We start from the raw sequence: 22,343 nt of genomic DNA on the forward strand, positions 1-22,343 counted from the left end.
CTTCCATGCGTCCCTGCTCTAGCACCCCATGTACAGAAGGGTCTAAGAAAGTACTCTTTCCATCTTCTTCTCAGATGCCAACAAATGTCTGCAAATGAGCCGGGACCGGTTTGGCTCAGTGGATAGAGCATCGGCCTGCAGACTGAAAGGTCCCGGGTTAGATTCCGGTCAAGGGCATGTACCTTGGTTGTGGGCACATCCCCAGTAGGGGGTGTGCAAGAGGCAGCTGATCGATGATTCTCTCTCATCGATGTTTCTGACTCTCTATCCCTCTCTCTTCCTCTCTGTGAAAAATCAATAAAATATATATATTTTTTTAAATGTCTGCAAATGACAAAGATAAGGTCCATGGCCTGGCACTGTGCAACCACATAACTTGTCAATGCCTCTATCGCCTGAGGGAAAGGCAAGAATAATCAGAGTTTCACCTGCTGTGTTGTTGCAATGTGAGGTAGTACATAGCATTTTACCTCCTCACTACCAGCTATATGAGGGAAAGGATTGGCGTGAGAGGTGGGGAAGAGGATAGTGCACTTCTAAGAACAGAAAAGAACAGAACAGAGGGCAGCCCTGGTATGTATAAATATGTCATCAGACAAACCTTTGAAAGTGTAACCAATGTTCATTCCAAGGGGAGCATTGACAGAGTGAAGGTCATTCCCAATCATCCACCTTTTCTTGAATTCGCTAGGATTCACCATCTCCCAGTCTAGAAAGACATTCCATGTCTAAGACCTCAGAGCTCCCTCTGCTTTCGGGGCCTCCTGGCAGAGTGCTCTGTGGTGAGGGGGCAGGGTTTCCCTAATCTTTATTCCAGGCATCATCCCATTGTGAATTCAACTCGGCGCAGTTCAAGAGAGCTCACAATGACCACAGCCACACTGACAAGTGTTATTAAAAGGAATTTAATAATCTTAATTAAAAACTCAACAGCGAATTCCATTACAGGCCTTGGCAGCTGGAAGCAACTCCAGAGGCATGCCCCTGTGGGATGTGGTCTTGGACACGAGGCCCACCACTGCCAGGTGGTGAGGAGCTACCCGAAAGTTACTTCCATACAATATCAAAGATCCTTGAGGATATTTTTTTTTAAAAAAAGTTTTAAATATATTAGACTCTCTTGATTGCCATTTTTTACACAAAGCTGCTGATACAGTATACAGAGTTTTAACTTTTTTTTTTCACATAAAATACATTTTTCTTAATTGTTCTCTGTACATCGGTGGCTTCTGGTCTGGTGAGTTATTGCGGAGGGCTGGGGATCTGCAGACAGTTCCTGGGTGTGCAGAGCCAGGCCCCGCACTATGGCACTTGCATGCCCGTGGGAAGCAGGTCCTCTGGCCCACTGGCCAGCGAGAGACTCCTATCAAGGAGAGGGCTATAGCTCTTAGCAAAGGGATCACTTCTACAGAGTTATCCACTGACCACAGGATCCTTTGCTCTTCTGTGCCCTGGCGTTGGGGAGGTTGTCCCCAGGCTACAATAGCAAGAGTTAAATATAGTCCTTCTGAGCATCTTATAGGGAGCGCCTTCTGGGAAAGCAGGTGGAAGAGAGAGCTCAAGATCAAAAAGTGTCTGACCCCAAGAATCCAAATAGTCTTAAGTTACTACAAAGCCAACACACTGCGGTGAGATAGAACAGGGAACATAGCCTTGTTAACTTTCTAAACCCATTTAAGTTGATCGAACAGTGCAGAGCAGTTTCATTGATGCTGCATATCTGATGGAGAACTACATCCTGAAGTCCTTAGTAGACTTGAGTCTAGGGTTCATTCAGCTTCCCTGAGTTACTGGCCAGAAACTCACCAATTTTCAATAGTCCGGGGCTTAGGGTGGAGTGAGAGCAAGGGCCAGAGCTCACAGTGAGCCACATGGCACCTGTTTGGAAGTAGCCTCCTTCAATCGGCCAGGAGCTGCCACCAGACCTGGGTCTCGGCAAGAGCTGGGCATCTGGTCAACCTTGCCAGCGTTCTTCCAGCTCCTTGGCCCACACCTGCTCCAAAGCGAGGCAATTCCCGAGGAAAGGCTTCGATGTTAAAGGAGAAGCGCTTTTTCTTCCCATTATCCATTGGTGGGGCAGGAAGATTACATAATAAATAGCAAAAAGGAGTAAGAGACCATGAGTTTTAGAACCTGAGATGCATTTGGCAGCAAATTCCAGAATCCTTATTCTTCTAGACTAGGGGTGTCGAACTCAATCAGAGAAGGGGCCAAAATCTAAAATCCAGCCTAAATCGCGGGCCAAATGGTTTACTGAACAGTCATAAACTGTCATTGTGATGGAAACGCAGCGGAGTGCAGTGATGACAGCGCGGTGCGGGCCACATTGCAAGGCCTGGCGGGACGGATTTGGCCCGCGGGCCTTGTGTTTGACACATGTGTTCTAGACGCTGACCTCAAACTGCTATTATATAGTGCCTCAAAGATGTTGGCCTGAAGGCAGGTAGGAACCCTGAGAGCTCCATATAGACTTGGGATGGTGTCGGCCTGGAAGCCAAGATCCAGCGTCTGCATTTAGTGGCAAATGTGACCTAGGGATATTGGACCAGGATGCAGTCACTCTATCTCAGATTAATTGAATGGGCTGCGGCTGTCCCATAGTCCTCAAGGGATGAAAACCATAAGAGCAGTCTCCTCATACTACCTTGTCCTTCCTTATCCCCCAGAATCTAACATAGTGCCTGGTATGTCACAACTACTCAACAAACTACATGAGTGAATAAATGGATGACCTTGGCCCCAGCTTGTCCTTCAACACCCAAGAGACCTATGGGAAAAGTACCCCAGGTACTTGAAGCCCCAACAGGGACTGGTTTATCCCTGATTGAAAATATGAGCTTGTGCTCAAGAGTCTTGAGTTGTCTCCTGTTGGGGAATCAGTGGGATTGCCAGCCTTCTGGGTAGAGAGGAACAGCCCAGGAGGCGGGAAGCAAGAGGGGAGGAGGGGATGGCCAGAGGGCTTAGAGTGGGCAATAAATGCCTCCAGTCTCTGGGCCCCGAGCAAACACATCCAAAAACCTGCCCGGCTCTCTCTGGAGGAGTGAGTGGCTTCCCTTGGCACTCCCCAGCTAACAGCTTAAGTTGGCTCAAAAGGAATTTCGGTGTTAGTCTGATCTGAACACAGTTTTAAGTATATCCCTGCCCTGCTCTGGCCATTGGCTGAGATGATGGAGAGACCACTCCAGACCCCAGGGACATGGGAGGCATCACATACACGTCTGGAGTCTCCTGGCCTGCCCCTCCACCCGAGACAGAACTGTCCTGGAGTTGGGGGGGAAGGGGGCGGGGCGGGCCCGGTGCTGTGACCCTCCCTGCCACCAGGGGTATAACGACTCTCTTGAGCCCTGTGCTCTCCTGCCCAGCTGCCCTGCTCCTGGGAAAGCGTCAGCCAGGCCCCCTGGGAGCCAACTCCCTCTCTGGGTCAGGGGCGTGTGTGGGGACCACAGTGGCGCTTACAAACAGCAGACCCATTGCTAACGCTGTGGCACAAAGGGATCTTCTCCAGCCACAGCCCCCTGGCCCAGGTGCCCCAGAGAGTTTTCATAGGCTCAGAAAGAAGAGGGCTAAGGGAACCCAGATTTGTCCCCCAAATCGCAGAATCTGGACCTAGGGGGCACCTTCAGAGCTCCAAGGAGGTAGTTTGAGGGCAAATAAAAGGTGCCCAGAGCAGGGAACAATCCTGCTCATTAATTACACCAATGGGTTTTAGCTGAGCCAGTGGATAGCGCCCAGCTCACAGGCGACAATTTCAAAGGGGCTCATGAGAGAATGCAGTGGGCAGGTGATGGGCAGCCTGCCCCACCGGGGAGTTGAATGGGTGGTCACACAGCTGGCTCCTGGCACGGAACAGGCTTGTGACCAATCTCCCCACCAACACTCTCCTGAATGCAGGTCAGGGTGTTGGCCGTGGGCACCGTGGGTGTGCAGCCCTGGGGTGTCACCACTCCAGCAGGGACAGGCTGGGAGGCCCTGGGCCAGGCAGGAACTCACAATGGCCACCTGGCAAAGCAGGGCCTGGGATCCTGAGCATTCACTCTAGGAGTGGGGAGGGGGAGGCAGGCAGCAGCACGCCCCCCCCCCCCCCCCCCACCCGCTGCTCACTCTGATGGCTCAGTCTGAAAGGGGCTGGCTGAGAAAATGCCAACATGAACACACCCCTCTCCTTGGAAAAGCCCTTCCAGCTGAAGCTCCTAAATTCATTTTTCCAACATGAGCCAGGACAACCTAATGATCACAACATTCTCCATTAAAGCAACCAAATTCAGTTGCCTCCTGCCTAGAGTTTTACAGCCTTAAATAGTCCTTTTATGAAACTCACTTTTGGAAATACTGCCTCTGTTACCTCCTCCATTTTTGGATGCTTTCATACAAAAACAAAATGTGATCTGGAATATTCCGGGAATAGATTAGCCTGGCTTTCCACCTTGGCCCCTGGGCGTTCACACAACTAGTTCCTGGCATGAGCAAGAATGTGGGGAGCAGGTCTGTGTCCATTTCATCTACCCATGTGGGTTCATGGCTTCCTCTGGGCACAGAGAGCACTTCCTGCTCCTGTCAGATGTGGATGGTGGCCCAGACCCCATTAGGACTCTGGGCAGGACTATGAGTCTCAGCTTAGCAGGCCCCCTCCCCTGCTAAAGCCACATTGGCAGTGGTGATAAAATCTGAATCTTAACCTCAATCATTCTCTCAGAAATAGCTCACAAATGCTCTGTTCCACCTGCTTCCCATGAATCCAGCTGTCATCTGTATACACGTTGATGAAGTGTGTGTGTGTGTGTGTGTGTGTGTGTGTGTGTGTGTTGATATGTGACATGCGAGTACTGGTCCAAAGAAGTCTTTGTCAATAACAGAACTGGAATCCCAGCCCTCCCTCCCCCCAATCAGACAGCAGGGTGAGTCGGGAAGGCCCTAGGGGCCTTGCTTCTGATGGCAGACAATGCAGCAGGAAGCAGACTGTGGGAAGGGGCGATGCTATGGGCAGCTGGCTGAGAGGTGGGGTCAGCATCCTCTGGAAAGTAGAGCCCATCTCCCCCCGGCTGCCCTCTGAAGCCTCCCAGCCAGGGCGGACCTGGATTCCAGGGACCCCTCCCCAAAGCATCTCTCTCCTCTGTCACAGGGTGACTAGGAGATGCGGCAGCAGCCATGGACCTTCTCTTCCATCTCCTCAATGGGGGCCTTGAACTTTAAGAGCGGGGGGTCTCCGCTGGTGACCGTGTAATACACCGAGGTCCCATTGCTGCTGTATGGTGAAGTTCTGCCTCCGATCAAGGGGGCCTTGCCTTCACTGCTGCTCTCACCCGTCCTGGCCATGCTGCTGCCCAGATGGGTGCTCAGGAAGGGGTGGCTGAGCAGCTTGGCTGCAGCCCGATGCCGCTTTAGCTCCAGAAGCGTCTGGGGGCTCTGCTCCTTGTAGCCACTCCAGGGTGGGGTGGCATCAGCCATGCCAGGGCTGCTGTAGACCATGGTATAGTCGGGCACCTCGTGCACTTTCCACACATCCCCGTTGGACAGTGCATACTGGTAGGCGCTGACCGGAGCCCGGAGGCCATTCTCAACAGGCATGTCCATTTCGCTTCGTGGGATCTTGGTGGAGAACTCAGAGAGCAGCACTGGCTTCTCCAGCCGGGGGTTCTGAGGGGGGAAAGGACACGTGACCAGCTGGCAGGAGGCTCTGAACCCACAACCCACCTGCACCTCTGCTGAGGGCATTATTGTCTGGACCTGTCCTCCGTCCATTTTCCCTACCTGAGTAACAGGACGTCCTTTTTGCTTTGGGGAACTCACCAGTCAATGTGTTTTAGGGGAGCCGACCAACCTCCATCCTTGACCCCCAGGCCCGGATGGTCAACACATTCACTACAGGCATTGGTTCAGGGATGGGTTCTTGACTGAAACTGATTTAATGAAACTCAACCCCGGGACTTTTGCTAGAATGATGGGGAAAGAAAAGTTCTGTTTTTACAGGAATTGTGGGTGGTGAGAATGATACAAGTTGGGGGCTGGGGAGACGCCATGTCAAAGGGCTGATGTGAAGGAAGACTGAAGGAGAGAGAGAGAGAGCATTTATCCTGATGTGTTTTAGCCCCTGGATCCAGCTGGGCCAAGACTTTCCAGTTACACGAGCCTATAAACTCCCTTTTCGTGTAAGTGGACTTCAATTGGGTTTTTGGTCACTTGCAATACTTCTTCCGTATTCCCAGCATATCTCCACTCAAAACAACAGAGATTCCTACCCAGAGGTCCTTTACACCCAGAAATCCCTGCATAACTACAGTTGCCTAGAAACTACAAAAGAAAAGGTTGATATATTTGACAATAATGAAAATGTAAAGCCTAGCAAAAAATCACCATAAATAGCCCTGCTGGTGTTGCTCAGTGGTTGAGTGTTGACCCATGGACCAGGTAATCCTGGTAGAGGCTATGCAGGAGGCAGCCAATCAATGATTTTCTCTCATCATTGGTGTGTCTATCTCTTTCTCCCTCTCCCTTCTCTCTCTGAAATCAATTTAAAAAATTATTAAAAGAAGAAAGTAAAACTTAAAAATAGATGCATGACAAAAGTGAAATGATATTTGCAACATATATGACCAAAAAGGGACTAATTTCCCAAATAAATAAAAAGCTCTTCAAGTTCACTTATAAAGGTTCTACTGCGTAAAAGAAAAAAAATCAACAAGGGACAATAATATACAGTTTACAGCAAAATATAGCCTGTAAATACAGGAAAAAATAAAAATATGCAATATCACTAATAATTAATGACATAAAATTAAAACAACAAAGGCTTTACCAATCACATTGACAAGTGTCTTTAAAGCTTGTTCTTACTCAGTGCTGGCAAGGGTGTGGGCAAATAGCTAGGCATGTAAACTGCCACAGTCTGTTTGGAGGTCAATGTCAATCACATCATCTAAAAAATTTTTTTTGTTTTTAAAGAAGAATGAATACTTTGCAGCAAGCCCATTTCCAGGACTTTGTTTTGCAGATACACTCCCCAGGAGAGCAAAGCCTGACAGTCATCATTAGGCTGGTGGAGAATTATGGCATGTCCTTGTTCTGGAATATTCTGTAACTAAGAATGGACGCAGTCCCCCTGTACTGGCTTAGGATTCTAGGGATCTCCCAAGAAATGTATAAATAAAAATAAGGCATCCGAAATGTGATTTGATTTCTGTCTACAACTCTTTTCTCCCCAAACCACAAGCTTGGGGACTGGATGGAACAAAGCCTCCGTGCTGCCCTCTCCATCCCAGCCCCCCGCTTTGATGGGGATTCCCTTACACAGATGCCATCACTCCTGCTGGTGAGACCAGCCCACAGGGGACCTCCCCGTTCACTGGGGAAGCGGGGTCCCACTGAGATGTGTGCACACACTACGCAACTAATCACTTTGCATCCCCCCCGCCCCCCGGCAATACTCTCTAGAAATGCTTCCAGTTGCTCCATGTGTGGTGGTGGAACCAAAAAGGCAGACCGCTGCTAGTACGCCAGCCTCTCCTTTCCTGTCCTCAGCAATTCTGCTCTGGCCCCAACCCTTGGCCCCACTGGGCAGCCTCAGCCAGGCATGGACCTGAGTGTATCAATACTGAGTTGAAAAGGGTTCCCCCAAATTCATGCCAATTTCACATCTCTGAATGTGACCTTATTTGAAAGTAGGATCTTTGCAGAAGGAATTAGTTAGATTAAGATGAGGTCCCACTGGATTAGGGTGGGTCCCAATCCAATGACTAGTATCTTCCTAATAAGAGAAAACAGAGACACAGACACACACACATGAGGAAGGCCATGTGAAGACCAAGGAATGCCTGAGCCACCAGAAGCTGGAAGAGGGACATGGAGAGGACACCTTGTTGTTTAGAATTCTAGCCTCCAGCGCTGTGAGGAAAGAAAGGTCTGCTGTTGTAAGCTCCAGGTTTGCAGCAGTTTGTCACAGCAGTCCTAGACACCCACAGAGCGTCTTCTCAGGAAAGCCGTCTCAAGCCCAGTTGGCTACCACTGGGGCAGGCTGCTTAGAGGTCCTACCAGTACCCTACTCCACTTTTCAAAACATGTCTTCTGGTCAGATGTGTTCCGGTAAACACGGTTCTCAATTTCCTGTTATATCCCCTCCACCCCGGAAGTTTCAGTGTCCTCAGCTCCCAGGGTGGCTGCCCTACTGAACCTCTTTTCTGGGAAGCGCAGATTAGATCTGCCAGAGCACGAGCAGGTACATGGGGGTCACACTCCCTGTGGATTATGAGAACCTGATGGGTGCCAAAGCTCCCAGCTCTGACTCAAACACACCCTAGGCTTGCCTCACAAACCACAGTAGCCACCACCATCAGACTGGATCTAGCTGGTCTAAGGGCCTGCCCAGCTAACCTCCTCCTGAAGGTGCTCAGAGGAAGAGGCCAGGCCAGGGAGGGGCCTGGTGCTCCTCCCAAGGCAGTGGCTGACACTGGGGCAGGGGATGAGGCCACTCACTGGGTCCTTATTCTCCTGGTCTGTCCTGGTCTCCCTGATGTCCCCGTTGTAGGTTGAAGTCCGCTGATCCTCTGCCACACTCCGCTGCTGCCACAGGATGGCCTCACCCTCATATTCTTTCCTGTACAGGTTCGTCCTGTCCGACAGGCTGGCTCGACGCACCACCTTCCTGAAGGGAGAGAGGGGGTGCTGGAGGCTGCATCGAGGCACCACGGGCAGGAGAGGCATGGGGACCTCTGGCTGCCTGGCCCCTGACTCACCCACGGCTGCCTGTGCTGGACGTTCTCCGGCTCAAGGACGACTTGTGCCTCAGCTGTGACTTCATGATCACGTCGTGTTTGTGTTTTAGCTCCAGCAACAGGACCTTGAACTCCTCTTCCTCACACAAGTCTGAAAGAGCAGAGGCGTCTGTGGTGAGAGGCAGCCTGTGGCCCCTGAGAGCCCTCCCAACCGAATGAAAACTCCCAGCATCCTCTGGGGCATGCAGGGAGGAAAGAAAACAAGACCACCCTTATTTCCTGGCTACAACTCAATCCTTAAGAGAAGACTACGAATGGGAAACCCAAGTTCCATACACTGTCACAACTCCTGAGGTTCCCAGCTATGACTGACGGAGTCATACACCTGTGATAGTTTCCACTAGGCTTTATCAGCTCTCCACTGACACAAGAAGTATCAATAGAAACAAGCAGGTACTATGTAGCCCAAGAAAGAAGTTATACAAAGAAGCTGAAATCGTATATCCCCACTGCCTAATTCTTTCCCTCATCTATTTACCTTTTCAATGTCCCAGTCATCCATCCACAGGTTTGTCCTCTATCTATCCATCCTCTTATCCATCCATCTATATTTCCTACTTCATCCATACATTCATCCACTTTGCCATACATTTATCCATCCATCCATCCATCCATCCATCCATCTCTCTGTTCATTCATCCATTAATCTATCATTCATGGCTTTATTAATTTATCTATCCACACACCAATCCAGCATCTGTCTAACCATATATTCATCCTATCAAAAAGTTGATGAGAGCCTATATGTGTGCCAGGTGTTGTGCTGGCCTTACCTATTGGCATTTCATCCATGGATGTCCTAGCACTGAGACTGGCCCCATGCGACACCAATAGCTCTGCCATCTGCATCTGAAACACAGGAAGAAGCCCATGTTCCCACTGCCCAGGGCCCAAAACGCCTAGGAGGCGGAAAAAGTGCCCAAGACCTCTTGGGATGTGACCCTAAGAATGGTGGGGCAAAGTTGACTCCCAGAGAAGGCTTTGAACCCTGGGGCCAGGAATCCTGGGGTGCAATGGACTGACACCACCTCCAATGTGCCTGGACCAAAGAACAGAAGAAAACGGAGTAGCTGTAACTCTAAAGTTGCCAGGTACCTAGGAAGGGACTGCAGAAACTGCAATCAGGGTTTTGCATCTGGGAAACAAATGGAGAAACCACTCAAAGCAGAAATGCTGGGGTTTTCTAATTTAGCAAATTTAACAATCATCCCACGAGTAGCCATCATCCCACGAGTAGCCCTGCACACGAGTCTGTGCAAGTAGCTGGCTGCCCCTCGCCTCAGCTGGCCGGCAGACCCACCGCAGCTAGTAGCTCTCCGCTCGCCCTCCTGTAGCTCTCCCCAGCTCATCGCTTGCTGCCCCGCTCTCCCGGTGATCAGTCGTTATGCCTCACAGTGTAATGATCATTAGCATATTAGCTCTTTATTATATAGGATTAGACTACAGCTTGTCACATGTTTTTGCAAACTCCCTAGGTCTTTTCATATCCCATACACGAGCTGTAGTCAACACCTTAAGCAGGTCATGTATTCTTTTGAACCAACTGCTAGATCAAGAACCAACAGCAGGCTCATCCCGTGCAGGCCTTGCTCACAGCCCTCCGGTGTAAACTACCTGTCCCCAGAAGGCAGCCGCGTGCAGGGGCTCCCAGCCATCCCAGTCCTTCACATCCACGCGCACTCCATGGTCCAGGAGGAGCTCAGCTGCTCGTAGGTATCCATTGGCGCCAGCTACGTGCAGCTGAAGGAGAGGAAAGAAGTGAGCATTACCTAAGGGGGGCAGTCCCATATTGGGAGGTGGAATAGCCTTCTCCCTAACCCAAGCCTGAGATCATTCTTGGGGCCAGGAGAATGGAACAGAATGAGGTAGAAATACCAGCCATATTGCAGAGAATGATTACAGCTGCCATATGGACCTGGAAGGTAAGGCAGAGAGGTGAACTCTTCTCCCCTGTGGTTGGTCTCAGAGCTCCTGTGGTTAAGGCAACAGCATTTACTGAGTCCCTACTACATGCTGAGCCCTGAGGAAGAGGTCTCAGGGGTCCAATATGGTGGTTTTAAAATATGCTTATAAATTCTCTGACACATCTCCCAAAGCAGGGGTGGGAAACCTTTTTTCTACCAAGGATCATTTGGATATCTATAATATCATTCAAGGGCCTCACAAAATTATTACCTTAAAATTAGCCTGCTGTATTGGGTCAAACAGCAGGCTAATTTTAATTAGCTCACCCCTCATGCATTGGCAGGCCCAGACCAAACGATTTTGTGAGCCTTATATGTCCCATGGGCTGGACATTCTCCACCCCTGCTAAAGGATGGAGATTAATTTCTCTCCCCTTGAATGTGGAGTCACAGATTGAATGACTCGCTTCTAACAAATAGGATCTTTTGAAGGGGCAGTGTGTGATATGAGACTAGGTCATAAAAGACGTTACTGTTTCTACCTTATACTTCTTGGATCAAAATCACTCTAGAGCAGCGTTTTTCAACCGCTGTTCCGCGGCACACTGATGTTGCCTGGTGTGCCGTAGGTGCAGACAAGACAAGAATTTTATAATTTTTCACTATTTTGTTTACTTAATATTTCATAATAAAGTAATTATAAAATACTTTCTTTGTGTTTATTTGATTCCTATTCAAGAGAATTACTTTATATATAGTCAATATAGGCACAGAGTTAAATTTTTTAACATTTTCTAATGGTGGTGTGCCTCGTGATTTTTTTCATGAAACAAGTGTGCCTTTGCCCAAAAAAGGTTGAAAAACACTGCTCTAGAGGAGGCAGCCATCATGTTGTAAGGTCACTCAAGTAGCCTTAAAGAGAAGTCCCTAGGAGGTGAGAAACTGGGGCCTACTGCCAGGAGCCAGCACTAACATGCCAGCCATCTTAGGAGTGGATCTTCCAGCCCCATTCAAACCTTCAGATGACAGCAGCCCTGACTGACATCTTCACTGCAGCCTCATAAAAGACCCCAAGCCAGAGCCACACATCCAAACTGTTCCCAAAACTATGTGAGATGATAAATATATCATGTTGTTTTTAAGATGCTGATTTTGGGGTAGTTTGTTATGTAGCCAAAGTAACCAATACATCCAATAAGGGAAAGCTTCATGCTAAGGCCCCAACTCTTGTACCCGGCACCATTCAAGGCCTCCGATGGTGGACGTCACCTTAGTTGCCCCTTTTGTACAATCTCCAAGAAAATACATAAACTACTTAGCAATGATGAACACTCAGGAACTGAGTAATATTCTTAGGGAGCCCTGAGTGATCAGAAAGCACACCATGGGGATGGATGAAGGACAGAGAAGGAGATGAGGCAGAGAGAAATGAACTTCCCAGCCAACTAGGGTGAAAGGAAGCCAGAGGAAGACTGGCTGGTAGGAAACAGAGGCCCCAACAGTAGAGCTGTGGGTTCCACCACGTGCTGGCCCACTTTCCGTCCTGGCTGGTTTTGGCTTTGCCCCATGTTCTTACCAGTGTGGCGCCATGGGCGTCAATCCAGTCAAGGTCCTGGCCTGCGGCGATCATACAGTGGATGTCTGCAATCATCTGCTGCTCGGGAGCTGCCCGCATCTCGTTGATTTTCTCTTGAGTGATGCCTACAGGGGGAGGAGATTTGGTCAGCACCCCAGGCTTAGGCTTCAAAATGGGGAGGAGAGGCAGATAGGGAGGGCAAAGTGTCTGCGCCCCAGGGTCTGCCAGTCAAGAAGGTAAACAGACATGTCCATAGATCATTGTGTTCCAGGCTCAATGAACACAAACATGTGCTGGCTCATAAAACAAAGGCCGCTCCTGCCTGGCACCCAGGAGGTACTGTAATGATATTGGTTAAAATTATATGCTGCCCTTCTTCCTGGAAACCCCTACCATCCACATACCCACCTCCAACTGACCAAATGGCTGGCTCTGTCTCATTCTCTAGGTCCAGCCCAGATCACACACACCCCCAGAAGCCCTCCGCTGACCACCCTGTCTGACCAGGGTTTGTTAGTTTCTTTTCATCTCGTGCACAGTTGTGTGTGTAGCTTCTGGCACAAGGCTCAATGAGTTTTTATTATGGGAATGACACAAGGGTGGGAAAAAATAAATTTACAGTTGTTCGTATGAAAAGCAATACAGTAAGCCCTGGCTCAGTGGATAGAGTGTTGGCCTGCAGACTGAAGGGTCTTTGGTTCGATTCTGGTCAAGGGCACATATCCAGGTTGTGGGTTCAATCCCCAGTAGGGGGTGTGCAGAAGGCAGCTAATCAATAATTCTCTCTCATCATTGATGTTTCTATCTCTCTATCCCTCTCCCTTCCTCTCTGAAATCAATTTTAAAAAAATTTTAAAGAAAGTAATACTTTCTTTAAAAACAGAGTTTATTCTTATGTTATTTATTATTAAAATATTATTAAAAATAACATAATAAACTCCGTTTTTCACATACTCACAACCGTAAACCTACTGTTGCCCACCCACATATAACTTTTAAATGGAGAGTTAAATAAATTGAGGCGGAGGGACCTGGAAAGACATTTTAAAGCCTGACCCTCACGCTAAAATGTTCAAGTGCTACTGGCAGCTATGAATGGTATTTAGTGAGAGAGTGACATGCTCTATAAAAAGGTCCATTAGATCAAACATTCTTGGATAGAATTCAGGGGAGATCTGTACACTGGAAAGGAGAAAAATATACATGATTATTTTTATTAAACTTTAAATGAAATAGAACATTTCCTTCTATTAAGACATAGGCAAAACCCACAGTAGCATGAGCGGTGCCTGTGACATTCTCACCAACAGAAACAGTAGGTATTTGCGTGTCATGTTAGCTGATTGTTTCATGAACCAATAAAGTTGTTGATAACATATTTTTAAATATGTTGTTAGTTTTATTTTAATATAGTAGGTTTCCTTTATAATCCGTGCAAGAGTAGGCCTTCCTTCCCCCAGCTGCTGGCAGGCACCCGGAACCCAGATTTCCCTTGTAGTCCCAGCTTTGTCCAGAAGGATAGAAGGATGTCCAGTCTAATTAGCATATTGTGCTTTTATTATTATAGATGATTGTGATAAGATATCCTTCTGCCCTAACCGGCTTGGCTCAGTGGATAGAGCTTCTGCTTACAGACTGAAGGGTCCCAGGTTCGATTCTGGTCAAGGGCATGTAGCTGGGTTGTGGGCACATCCCCAGTAGGGGATGTGCAGGAGGCAGCTGATCAAAGTTCCCATCTCATCGATATTTCTAACTCTCTATCCCTCTCCCTTCCTCTCTATAAAATAAAATAAAATAAAATAAAATAAAATAAAATAAAATAAAAATAAAAAATAAAATACATTAAAAAAAACAAAGATATCATTCTGAGAAGGGGTCCATAGATTCACAAGATTGGCACAAAAACTGCAGAAGATGAATGGTGAGCCTCTGCAGAAGATGAGTGGTGAAAGCCTGGGTGCCAGGGAATGGACACAGCAGATCAGCGGTTATTGCTGGGACCAGGGAAGAAACCGGGCAGGGCCTGGACAGGCCCCGGGGCTGCAGCCCAGGGCCTGGTTTGAGATTCCTTCCAGGGAAGGAGCTCGAGTCTGTATGGGGACAGGGGCAGGTCTCTCTGGTTGCTCCATTTATTTCCTCTCTGAAGGTCGTTTGTGACTGAGAACAGCCCACATCTTGTTTACCCGGCCCCTGGCTGCCAGCACTGTGCCTGGCAGGCACCTGCGAATGTTCCTGACTTTTTATTATTTTCCCAAGTGAGAATATATCTTTATTGTCGATGTTTATTGAATTATCACGGCTGACGAAGAGGAGACGAGGCCAGCTGAGGCCGCCCGCGTGTGGGGTGACACAGAGGAGAACAATGCCTCCTTCTGCACAGCGTGTGTCCTCCTCTTGTTAATCACATGGTAATAATAATAATAACGGGGGCCCATCCCACTTCCTGAGCACCGGGCAGGAGCAGGCAGGAACGCAGCTTGCTAACGTGTTCGCCTGTGTTGGTTTAAGTCAGAGATGCTCGCAGCAACGCTACCCTGAGACTACTCGATAGCATGCGCCACGCTCTTACCCTGGTACGCCATGCACGTCTCGATGACATCCAGAGTGGGCTCGTCCTCACAGAGGTCATACGGCATGTTCCCATCCGAGTTGACAGCGAGCAGGTCGGCCCCACTGCGGAGAGAGGGCCAGGCTGAGGGCCAGGTGGGTGTGAGGGTTGGTCTGTCTGCCTCTGCCCTCCGGCCTCACATCCACTACCCCGCGGTGCATCCCACCAATATGTACCCTGGCAAGGACAGGGACTCGGCATCCTGGGAATCCCAGATGCAAAGAGGCCAAAACCCTAGGAGAGTTGTCCCAACAGAGCCCCCCCCCCCCCCAGCTTCCTGCTCTGGTAAGCCAGACAAATACTACACAGTTCCACTTAGATGGGGTACATAGGGTAGTCAAAACAATAGGAACAGAAAGTGAGATGGTGGTTACTGCTATGGTTCATGGGAAGATAAGCTATTCAGTTTGGGAAAATGGGTTCTAGAAATGGATGGTGGTGATGGTTGCACAAGAACGCAAATGTACCTAGTGCCACTAAACTGTACACTTCAAAATAGTTAACGATGAGGCGAAACCAGTTTGGCTCAGTGGTAGAGTGTCGGTCTGCGGACTGAAAGGTCCCAGGTTTGATTCCGGTCAAGGGCATGTACCTTGGTTGCGGGCACATTCCCGGTAGGGGGTGTACAGGAGGCAGCTGGTCGATGTTTCTCTCTCATCGACATTTCTAGCTCTCTATCTCTCTCCCTTCCTCTCTGTAAGAAAAATCAATAAAATATATTTTTAAAAAATAGTTATGATGATAAATTCTATGTCACGTGTATTTTTACTGCAATAAAATCTAGGGTTAGGGAGAGAATGAAGGGGGAGAGAGAGATAATGAAGAGGGACAGAATGGAAAAGACAGAGTGAGATCAAGAATGAAGGAGAGACGGGCATCGAGAAGGGAAAAACAAAGGCACACAGAGATGGAGAGGAAAATGGGAATTGGGAGAAGAGGAGGAGAGAGGCAGAAACAGAGAGAGGAAGAGGCAGAGATGAAAACAGGATTAGGGAGAAAGAGAAAGTGGCAGGCACTGAGAGACGCAGGCATAAAGGGAAAAGAAAAAAAAAAAGAGGGAAAAGGAAAGAGATGGGGGTAAAAAGAACTCGGAAAAAACAAAGGCAAAGGGGAGGCTGCTCCCGGGGAAGAGAGGGGCACGTACTACTGAACGAGGATCTTCACCAGGTTGATGTGGCCGCACGTGGCCGCGGCATGCAGGGGCGTCCACAGCTCGTTGTCCTTGGCGTTCACGTTCGCACCGTGGGAAAGGAGCAGCTTGACAATTTCCTCGAAGTTGTCGATGCAGCACTGTGAAGGGGACACAGGCGGGGTCAGCTCCCGGGAGGCCCCAGGCCCCGGTGGGGACACCCCAGTTCCCCTCAAGTGGCCACGAGAAGGACAGAGGAGTCAAACTGCCTAGGAGTGAATCCAGCTCCAGTGTTATACGCTGTGTGGACTTGGGCAAGCCACACTAACTTAGGTAACCAACAGATTCAAGCAGGGCTACAGGGAGAGGGGAGGAAGCTGGAGAGTTTGGGGGTTCCCCTTCCCAGCAGTGTCCTCCCAAGAATCCATCATAGTCTGAAACTTCTGACATAGGAATTTCTGACTCAGGAGCTCCTTTTATGGGGAAACCCCCAATAACCAACCCTCTCCCTAAAAGAACCCAGCTCAGCTCAAAGGCCGGAGGGTGGGGGCGGTCCTGAGGTAGTCCTTGCGAGGAGACAGCCATGTCTGTGTTCCTGCCTGCTCACACGTGGGTTGGCATCCGAGAGAGGGAAGGGCAGGAGCCTGCAGCCCCTCACCTAGACTCAGGAGTCCAGCAGTCATTGGAGCCACTAACTCCATAGGCAGAGAGTGAGAGTCCAAGGGGACAGAGAGGCCTCAGGCCAGGGGATTGGCAGGAGAGGCGAGGCCAGAGAAGGAAGACAGGCTGCAGGAGAAGTCTGGGGGGGAGGGAGGGGAAGGGGCTGTGCTCAGTGATGCCCATCCAGGTAAGGGCGTGGCCTTCAGCGCAATGGGCAGCGTTGCAGGGGTATCCTCGGAGGTAAAGCACAGCAGACTTGCTTTTTAAATCCCTCCTCTGGTTGCACGTGGAGAACAGAATGCAAGTGCAGCTTCTCTGGCGAGAGGAAGGATGTTAGGAGGTATGTTGAAATCTCCCCGTTAAGAGAGGGTGGTGGCCTGGCCCACACGGGGCAAAGTGCCTGGATGCCAGCAGAATGAGAGGGGCACTTGTGGGAGCCATGGCCCCAGGCGGGTGTGGGAAAGGGGATGGAGATGGGTCAGCTCCACAGCCCCCACCCACACCTCACGGAGCCAAGGCTCAGCGCCAAAACGTGTGGGAAATGAACAGTCATTGGCACAGGTGGAGCTGGAGACCCAGGATCTCCTTTTGCACCAGCCAGGGTGGGGTTGGCGGGGTCTGGGGCATCTGTCCTAACAGTGGGGCCCAGGGAACCCCAGTGAGGCCGGGAGATGCTCAGGGGGTGAGGAGAAGCATGCAGTGGTGCGGTGCGGCCCGCAGAGGGCGCCAGAGGCCCCGGAGTGAGGTGGAGTGGAAGGAAAGGCATAGAGCCCCAGGCTGTTACCAGATGATGCATCAGGGGAGCCCCCTCCTCAACCTTAAGAGGAGCAGCAGCCCGGTCCCTGGGGTTGGGGGATAGGAGAGCCAGAGATCCCACCCTTAGGGGCTGCGGACAACATGAGGATGGGGGGAGGGATCCTCAAGTTGAAGAGGAAGATTGTACACTCAGAATTGCAGTCTAGGTGCTAGAGCAGCCTGAACCTGGAAGATTATTCTGAGCTAGCGCTGGGTTGGGGTTGGGGTTGGGGTTGGGCAGAGGGATGCAATGGCGGAGACGGGGCGGGGGGGGGGGGGGGGGAGAGAAGAGCTGGCAGGCCTCCCCTCCTGCTTTCTCCACTGTGGGAAAGGGCACCTGGCAGCTAGATGACCTTCTGCCCCCTCACTGCCCATGTCCAATCTACCACCGGGTGTGGACACCATCTCAACATTGATGCCCCAACCCATTGCCCCAGCCGCCGAGGCCTCACCACCTCTCCTTGCCTAGCTGCCGCTCCCCTTTCACACAGCCTCCCCGGGAGAGAGGTTCCTCATCAATCCAGGCAAGTTGCTCTCAGTTGCCAAGTGAAGGCACCCGGTTGCCAAGCGAAGCAAATGCGCACTCCCCTGCAGGCCCCGGAAGCTTTCCCTAATGTGCTCCTTTGCTGCACCGGAGCAACAGGGACAATAACAGTGACAACAATAACGACAGCCCGGGAAACAGCAGCAATAACCACAGGCCACAGGCATCCATAAGCAGGGCTGATGTTTCTGAGGAGGTACTGGGGCCATGCACCTTGCTAACCCCCGGCCACGTCTTGCCTAGTCTCATCCTCAGAGCAACATTTTGAGGATTCGATACCCGCAGTTGCTGCTGGCCACCACACTGAACATGGAAGATACACTGAACATGGAAGATACGCAGAAGATCCCATCATCATGGGAAATTCTGTGACACAGTGCTATGCCTGAGCCTCAGTTTCCTGAGCTGTAAAATGGGATAATATTTCAGAAGTTCATTGTGAGAATCAGCCCACACATCCCATACGTGAAGTGCCCTTACAGAGAAATGAACATGAGTGGCAAATTCCAATGAACATTAGTGGCAAATTCTAATAACAATAATATCTAATATTTATCCAGTACCAAGTGATGTCCACGGGGTTTTTATGTAACCCTTATAACAACCCAATGAGATGGGTACTTGTTACTCCTCTTTTACAGATGAGGAAAGTGAGGCACCCGGGAGGGACACGAGGAGCAGCCTGGAGGACACCCAGGAGGCCACTGGGATGAAGGATGAAGGTAGAGACTTCCCCTGGGGCTGATGGGCAGGGCAGTGGTCAGTGTCTGCCCACTTCTTCCTGCCCTCATAGGGAGATGGAAGGCTCTCACCAACCCAGGCTGCTCAGGAACGTGGGCCAGGGCACAGGAAGGCATCCGTGTGTTCACTCATTATGTTGGCATGCACATATTGAGCGTCTACTGAATGCCAGCATGGGGAAAGATGCTGGGATACACCACTGAGCAAGTGCCACGGGCTCTGCCCTTGTGCAGCTCAGAGCCTGGATTGGGGGGGGGGTGGGGACCAATATCAAATGATCGCACTAACGGCTAAAATGATACATAAAAGGGGTGCCCAGGAGAAAAGAATGTGTACAGAGCAACACAGCTCTCAAGCTCCTGTGTCCATTGGGGGTGTCCAGCGCATGTGGGAAAGTGTGGACGGATCAGCACTGTGTGTTGCAAAAGAACCAAAAGGCCATTTGGGGCCAGGCCTCCTGGGGCCTTGCAGGAAGACCCCTGAGCGCTCTGAGTAACACCAGGAGATGTTTGGCTTCAGCATTCCCGTGGCCGCTGTGAAAACGAATCATGGAAGGACCAGCGAAAGGCTGGGGGTCAGTGAGGAGGCCGATGAGGCATCCAGGCAAGAGATGACGGATTGCCGGCAGCCCTTCCCCAGCAGAGGGACTGAGCCCGTCACACCGCCCTGGAAAAGATGCTCCATGGCTATCGCTCTGAAGCCGATCACACAAGCCCTCTGCCAATCACCTCCGTCAGCATGCCACAGTGGGTGTGTACAAACATGCTTCGTAAACTGTCACCCTCCAAACAGATTGGCTTTGTTTTGCCAACCCCTTTGCTGGGAAGTGAGGGCGCAGTGGACAAAGGCTCCCTGTCCTCGGAGTCCGTGCGTACGCTGCGTGAGCGTGCACGGGGGCTCTGTGGGCATGTCCACGACAGACACACACGTCTCGGAAGCAGACAAAAGCCTTTCAAACGGGGCAGCTGTGGCACCCCCTCCCTCCCTCCCTCCTGTGGGTTCTGGGCAGAAAAAAGCAGAGAGACAGGGTGCCTGTCCAGTTGGGAAGCAGGGAGCTGGGGACCCCTGCCAGCCCAGCCTTACCTGGTGCAGGGCTGTGAGTCCGTCCTCGTTGCACAAATCCGGGCTGACTTTGTTCTTCAGGAAGTAGCGCACTGCAACAGAGGGGACAGGAGTGAGCGTCCGCAGCACGCTGGGTGTGGAGTAGGCAGTGGGGCCGGGGGAAGACCCACGCTCCCTGACACAAAGGGCCGTGCTTGTTCACCCTGCTTTGAGGCATGATAAGTGGGCCTTAGTCCCATCACCAACTGCTGAAGCCCTTCCACAGCTCCCCATGCTCTAGGAACAAAGCCAAAAGCCCTCACGTTGGCTTTTCCCTGCCTGCAGCCTCCCTCTTGCACAGTTCCAGCGGGCTCCCTTCACAGTCTGGTCTACAAAACTGGCCCCCCAGGCCGAAACCGGTTTGGCTCAATGGATAGAGCGTCGGCTTGAGGACTGAGAGGTCCCGGGTTCAATTCCGGTCAAGGCCATGTACCTTGGTTGCGGGCATATCCCCGGTAGGGGGTGTGCAAGAGGCAGCTGATCGATGACTCTCTCTCATCGATGTTTCTAGCTCTCTATCTCTCTCCCTTCCTCTCTGTACAAAATCAATAAAAATATATTTTTTTAAAAAAAAAACTGGCCCCCAGAGCAATGCAGCACTCAGCACACTCAGCTGTACACAATGCTCCTACCTCCTTGCCTCTCCAGGCTCCAAACACCTTCCACAGTGGTCTTTCATCAGCTACAGAGTCACCATTCTTCCTCTGGCCTCTGAGCCTTTGCATAGCCTGTTCCCACTGCCTAGAGGACTCAAGCATCCATCCATCCACCCTCATCCATGCATCCATTTTTAGCACATGTGCGCGCGTGTATATACACACACACACACACACACACACACATACATACCTGCACACACTCCTCATCCTGTAGGTCTCAGTTCAAATTCCCCAGATGGGGGCACTCCCCCATTATATACACCCACCGCTCCTATGTGTCCCATGTATAACCTTATCACAGTGACAATCACATACCTAATTCTGTGGCGGCTCTGTCTGCCACAGGACACTAAGCCCCGAGAGGGCAGGGCGGCGACAGCACTGACTGCTCTTTCCCTCAGGCCTGGCACAGGAAATCCTCAACAGCCCTCCCAGGACCCAGGCCTAATCAGCAGCCCCCTAGCTCAGTCCAAGGACACGGACTCTATCTCTGAGCACCAGGCCACCCTCTGGTGCTGGCCCCAGATAGCTTGTGTCTGTAATAACCAGCCCTCAAGGCCCTCCTGCAAGTCATGGATGACCTGGTCGCTGGTCCCAGCCTATGGGTCCTGAGAGGAGATGATGGCAAAGCCACTGATCACTAAGGCCCAGCCTGTCCGTGCGCCAGTGAGGGTGCCCGGGCTGGGCGATGCCCTTTGGGGAGAGGTGGCTGCTATGTCCTTGCCCAGGAAGGTCCTGTTCACACAAAGCACAGGTTCACACCCCATGGAGGTGGGGGTGGGGCAGGCTGCCTGTCCAGGAGACGCTCTTTGAGGCAGAAATTAAGGTTCAGCTGCCAAAAGTAGCCTGTGGACAACGCGTTACATTATTGGGGTGTTCTCTGTGCTGTGTGGGAGCCCAAGACATGCAATTACTCCAACGTCAGACAGTTATTTTCAGCCCAAGAGGTGGGACTCCTCACTCCATCTCTAAGAAGTCCTTACTACTGATGAGCCAAGGTCCCCTCCGTGGTTCCACTTCTGCTCTGGCTCAAAGCCTGGCTCTGGACACAGCTCCTGGAGCCAAGACCCCACCACCCAAGCTCTGGTGCCTCTAGAGTTCATCAAGAAACGCGGTTATTCTATCAACAGTGTCTTCTTCTCGAGCCCTTTTGATGCCCCAGGGCTCTGCAGACCCTCTCTCTTTCCTGGATTCACATCTCACTGTTCCCCTTACGGAGAAGAGGAGGAGACAGGGGGTCAGGAAAGTGCAGCTCGCAGCCGAACGCGGCCAAGTGGAGGAAATCCAACCTTCTGATCTCAGAGCCCAGAATGGTGAGCACAGGGCTGCCCCGCTCTGCCCCTGAGGCCAGGAACGGGAAGCAGCATCGTTGGAGCCCCGCTGAGCGGCCAGACCTGTGCTGAGTGCTGGCGTGGGGAGGAGAGTGGCTGGAGAATAGACAGCAATGGCCTCTCCTTCTTAAGCCTCCGAGGCCCTCGGGGCCCCAAGTCCCTCTCCTTGTAGACTGGAGGGCTCAGGGATCCAGAAGAAGATAAAAGAAACTTTGCCCTGGGCTTGCAGGGCCATATTAATTGTAAATTTGCTTCCTCTCACTCTCTGCTCAAAAACCTCTTGTGGCTTCACGTGGTTCTTAGGATGAAGTTTAGTCAGAATCCTTCTGTGGCCTTCACTGGGGTCATCAAACTATGGCCCATGCACCGAATCTGGCAAGCAGCCTGGTCCTGTAAATTAAGTTTTATTGGAACCCATCTGCACGCACTCATTTACGTATTGCCTAGGACCATTTTCTTCCCACAATAGCAGAGCTGAGTGGCCACAGAGACCTATGGCCTGAAATGCTTGCTCTCTGGCCCTTACAGAC

The 22,343-nt window shown here is 50.9% G+C and overlaps 1 protein-coding gene across 1 annotated transcript in view; it reads right to left on the reverse strand.

Annotated features, from left to right (window-relative positions):
* Positions 1 to 4,747: 4,747 nt before the first annotated feature.
* The window catches only part of PPP1R16B (protein phosphatase 1 regulatory subunit 16B), an 85,951-nt gene continuing 68,355 nt past the window's right edge, over positions 4,748 to 22,343 (reverse strand). Inside the window, exons 3-11 of the mRNA XM_036417760.2 lie at positions 19,806 to 19,876; positions 15,998 to 16,143; positions 14,815 to 14,918; positions 12,246 to 12,370; positions 10,380 to 10,505; positions 9,539 to 9,614; positions 8,727 to 8,856; positions 8,467 to 8,635; positions 4,748 to 5,634 (exon numbers count right to left, since the gene is read on the reverse strand). Of these exons, the coding sequence (XP_036273653.1) occupies positions 5,125 to 5,634; positions 8,467 to 8,635; positions 8,727 to 8,856; positions 9,539 to 9,614; positions 10,380 to 10,505; positions 12,246 to 12,370; positions 14,815 to 14,918; positions 15,998 to 16,143; positions 19,806 to 19,876 (1,457 nt within the window). The 3' untranslated portion in view covers positions 4,748 to 5,124. The remainder of the gene's footprint in view (positions 5,635 to 8,466; positions 8,636 to 8,726; positions 8,857 to 9,538; positions 9,615 to 10,379; positions 10,506 to 12,245; positions 12,371 to 14,814; positions 14,919 to 15,997; positions 16,144 to 19,805; positions 19,877 to 22,343) is intronic.

Source organism: Pipistrellus kuhlii, unplaced genomic scaffold (assembly GCF_014108245.1).
Source record: "Pipistrellus kuhlii isolate mPipKuh1 unplaced genomic scaffold, mPipKuh1.p scaffold_m20_p_6, whole genome shotgun sequence".
In the NCBI taxonomy this organism is placed as follows: Eukaryota; Metazoa; Chordata; class Mammalia; order Chiroptera; family Vespertilionidae; genus Pipistrellus; species Pipistrellus kuhlii.